General features: G+C 36.0%; 1 protein-coding gene across 1 annotated transcript in view; it reads right to left on the reverse strand.

Annotated features, from left to right (window-relative positions):
• Positions 1-3,040: 3,040 nt before the first annotated feature.
• Positions 3,041-4,525, reverse strand: part of LOC102757542 (FAS-associated factor 1) — a 156,004-nt gene continuing 154,519 nt past the window's right edge. The window contains exon 8 of the mRNA XM_015566928.1: positions 3,041-3,217. Within this exon, the coding sequence (XP_015422414.1) occupies positions 3,197-3,217 (21 nt within the window). The 3' untranslated portion in view covers positions 3,041-3,196. The remainder of the gene's footprint in view (positions 3,218-4,525) is intronic.

Here is a 4,525-nt window from a genome sequence, read left to right on the forward strand (position 1 = left end):
TAGACAAAGAGAGAATATTATAAGCAGCAAGAGAAAGTCAGTCAGTCACCTACAGGGGAGTACCCATATAACTGTCAGCTGATTTCTCAACATAAATTATGCAGACCAGAATGGAGTGGCAAGAAATATTCAAAGTGATGAATACCAAGAACCTACAACCAAGATTACTTTAACCAGTAAAGCTATCATTCAGAATTGAAGGTCAGTTAAAGAGCTTCACAGATAAGCAAAAGCTAAAGGAGTTTATCAGTATTATATGAAATGCTGAAAGGTATTCTTTAAGAAGAGGAAGAAGAAAAAGGTAAAGATAAAAATTATGAACAGCAAATACATATCTATCAACAAATGAATCTAAAAATCAAGTGAATAAAAAATCTGACAAACAGAATAAACTTGTGAATAGAATAGAATCAGGGGCATAGAAAGGGAATGGACTGACAATTCTCGGGGGGGAAGGGGTGTAGGTAGTGTGGAAAGAGACTGGACAAAAATCGTACACCTATGGACAAGGACAGTGTGTGTGGGGGGGTGTTAAGGGCATGGGGTGGAGTGGGAACCTGGTGGAGGGGAGCTATGGGGGAAAAAGAGGAACAACTGTAATAATCTGAAAAATAAAGATTTATTTTTTAAAAAATCTCATATATGGCAAGTTCCTTTTTTTTTTTTTTTTTGGAAAGCAAAGTATGCCAATACTTTTGTTGTATTACTTTAGAACTCTGAAAATTACTGAAGTCAGGAGAGATATATATACAAAAACAAATCTGTATATATACAAACATGATTTAAACTGATTTTCTTTCTTTATTAAACATTCTATGGGTACACATATGAAAACCACTGCACTGTGTTTAAATTACATTATATTTCTCATTATGTAAACTTTATGTAAATATTATTTAAATATATTTAATATTTTGAATACATTGTGTTACATAACTGGTGGTTTATTATAACAAAAAGTAAAAAAAAAAAAAAAAAGCAAAACAACAAAAATTCTGTACTCATTCGCATCCACAACCCATTCCCCTTTCCCCATCTGCCAGGTACTATTGGCAATCACTAGTCTACTTAAAAAGTTTTATGAGATTTTTCTTTAAAATATATTTTTATTGATTTCAGAGAGGAAGGGAAAGGGAGAGAGAAAAACATCAATGATGAGACAGAATTACTGATTGTCTCCTGCATGCCCCCCACTGGGGATCAAGCCCCCAACCCCGGCATGTGCCCTTACTAGAATCGAACCTGGGACTCTTCAAACTGCAGGCCGGCACTTTATACACTCAGCCAAACCAATCAGGGCTACATTTTTTTTTTTAAGAGAAGTTTTAGGTTCATAGCAGTATTAAACAGAAGGTATGGAGATTTTCAATACACCCCCTACCCCAAATATGCATAGCCTTTCCCATTATCAATAAGCAAAAAAAGAAAACAAAAAGAGAAAGAACTCATAGGCACAGACAACAGTGTGGTGACTGAGGGGTGGAGGAGGGTGCATGGAAATGAAAGAGGATATCCCATATAATAAAAGCCTAATATGCAATCAACCGAACAGCAGAACAACCGGTCGCTATGATGCACACTGATCAGCAGGGGGCAGATGCTCAATGCAGGAGCTGCCCCCAGCTTGCAGGCCCCAGGCTGGCCAAGGCAGGTGCCAGTGGGGGCCTCCTGATCGCCCCGCCAGTCGCCCCACATATCGACCCTGATCGCCAGACAGGACTAGGGACCCTCCCCATACACGAATTTCATTCACCAGGCCTCTAGTGTGTGTGTGTGTGAGTGTGTGTGTGTGTGATAAATGCTGATGGGGAAAAATAAAGGGGGGAAATTAATTTTTTTAAAAATCCCCCACCAGAACAGTATATTCATTACAATTGATGAAACTACATTGACATCATTATTACACAAAGTCCATAATTTACATTAGGGTTCGCTATTGATGTTGTACCTTTTATGGGGTTGGACAGATTTAAAATGACATATATCCACCATTATAGCATCATACAGAGTAGTTTCACTGCCCTACTAATCTACATTTTTGTCTATACATTTGCCTATTCTGGGCATTTCATGTAAGTGGACTCATACAATACGTGGCCTTTTGTATCTGGCTTCTTTTACTTAGCATTATGTTTTTCAAGATTCATCTATATTTGTTTATAGCAGCACACATAAGTATTTTAGCATGTATCAATTCCTTTTTAATGACTAAAAAATATTATACTTATGAAAATACTATATTTTGTTTATCCATTCATCAGTGGTGGACATTTGGATTGTTTCCATGTTTGGCTATTAAGAATGCTGCTGCTATGTGTATATTGATGTACACATTTTTTTATGGACATGTGCTCAATTGTGTTGGTATAAATCTAGCAGTGGAATTGCCAGGTTATATAGTGATTCTATGTTTAATTTTCCAAGGAACTACTGAACTGTTTTCCAAAGTTACTGCAACATTTTATATTCCCACTAGCAATGTCTGAGGGTTCTAATTTCTCAACATCCTTGCCAACTTTTTTTTTTTGCCATCTTTTTCTTTTTCTTTTTCTTTTTCTTTTTTATTCTAACCATTCTATAGTGGTGTGAAGTGATATGTCATTCCAGTTTGGTTTGCAATTCTCTAATGGCTCAAAATTTGAACAACTTTTCATGTGCTTATTGACTATAATAAATTCTCTTGAGAAAAATCTACTCAAATCCTGTCTTTTAATTATTGAGTTGTAAGAGATCTTTATATATTCCAGATACAAGTCCCTTATCAATATATAATTTGGAAATATTCTCCCCCATTCTGAGTTGTCTTTTCACTTTACTGAAGATGCCCTTTGAGGCACAAACTTTTTAATTTTGATGAAATACAATTTACCTATTTTTCCTTTTGTTGCTTGTATTTTTTAGTGTCATATCTAAGGAACCATTACCTAACCCAAGGACACAAAGATTTATTCCTATGTGTTCTTCTAAGAGTTTTATAGTTTTAGCATTTATTTTTAGGTCTTTGATACAATCAATTTAATTTTTACATATGATGTGAAGTAATAGTCCAATTTCAATTTTTTTGCATGTAGATATCCAGTTGTCTCAGAGCCATATGTTGAAAAGGCTATTTTTCCATGTCGAACTGTCTTGGAAACCTTGCTGAAAATTAATTGGCCTTGAGTGTAGGTGTTTATACTGGGCTCCCAAGTCTATTTCATTGATCTATAGGTGCATTCTTTTAAAAAATATATATATATATTTTATTGATTTTTTACAGAGAGGAAGGGAGAGGGATAGAGAGTTAGAAACATCGATGAGAGAGAAACATTGACCAGCTGTCTCCTGCACACTCCCTACTGGGGATGTGTCTGCAACCAAGGTACATGCCCTTGACTAGAATCGAACCTGGAACCTTTCAGTCCGCAGGCCGACGCTCTATCCACTGAGCCAAACCAGTTAGGGCTATAGGTGTATTCTTATAGGGGTACCATAAGCCTTGATATTCATAGAATTTTAATTCACTTATCACTAGGGAAACTAATGACATCAAATTAATACCATTTACTCTTATTGTATCTTAATATTTTAAAATCCTCTTAAGTATTAGCAAGACTTTTTATGTTTATGCAATTCAAAGTCTTGTATCACATGTATTTAAGGTGAAAGTTTACTTTAAAATAAAAATAAAATTCTTTATTATTCAGAACAAAAATCTTAGTTTTAGAAATCCAAACACAATGGCAACAGAGACCTCTATTTCAATCTTAAACCTATTAAATAATAGCTTAAGGATTAAAGCGATATTTAAATTCCACAGTGACATATATACATATTTATATGCATAGTGGCTGCCTATTGACCAGTTTTCTCTCCTCCAACCCACTCACAAGACTAGACTCAGAGTAGCTGAAAAAATTGCCTGAATGATACAAAGCAAAATATCAGACATCAGAATCCAGGTTTCCAAATTTATTTATAACCACTGGATACTGACTCGTATAATATCTGCACATTCAAAATTCATTTAAAAAGTGTCGACACTATATTTAGTGCTATAAATATAAATCTTAAATGACTGAGACCCTACCCTTAAGGAGCCTACCATGAGAAGAAAAACAAATCCTAGCTAATAAAAGAGAAACATGGTAATTAGCGTACGACCGCTACACTTCCCATTGGCTAATCAGGGTGATATGCAAATTAAATGCCAGCCAAGATGGCGGCCGGCAGCCAGGAAGCTTAAAGCTAACATGAGGCTTGCTTGCTTCAGTGACTGAGGAAACCAACTTTCCCCGCCTGCCTTGCTGGCCTCTGAACTTGCAGTTTGAAACATTGTTACAAATATAGAAGCTAAACAAAACACCAGAAACCTGCTTTCAGCCAGCCAGGATCTCAGAGCTGGAGTTGAAACAGTGTTTCGATTATAGAGCCCAAACAAACCAGATACCCGCTTTCAGCAGCAGAGTCCTCAGAGCTGGAGCCTCAGAGCTAAATCTGGCTCAGAATAAAAAAAAAGAAAGAAAAAAAGGAGCAGTTGGGAGTC

The sequence above is a fragment of the Myotis davidii genome, unplaced genomic scaffold (genome assembly GCF_000327345.1).
Source record: "Myotis davidii unplaced genomic scaffold, ASM32734v1 scaffold79, whole genome shotgun sequence".
Taxonomy (NCBI): domain Eukaryota; kingdom Metazoa; phylum Chordata; class Mammalia; order Chiroptera; family Vespertilionidae; genus Myotis; species Myotis davidii.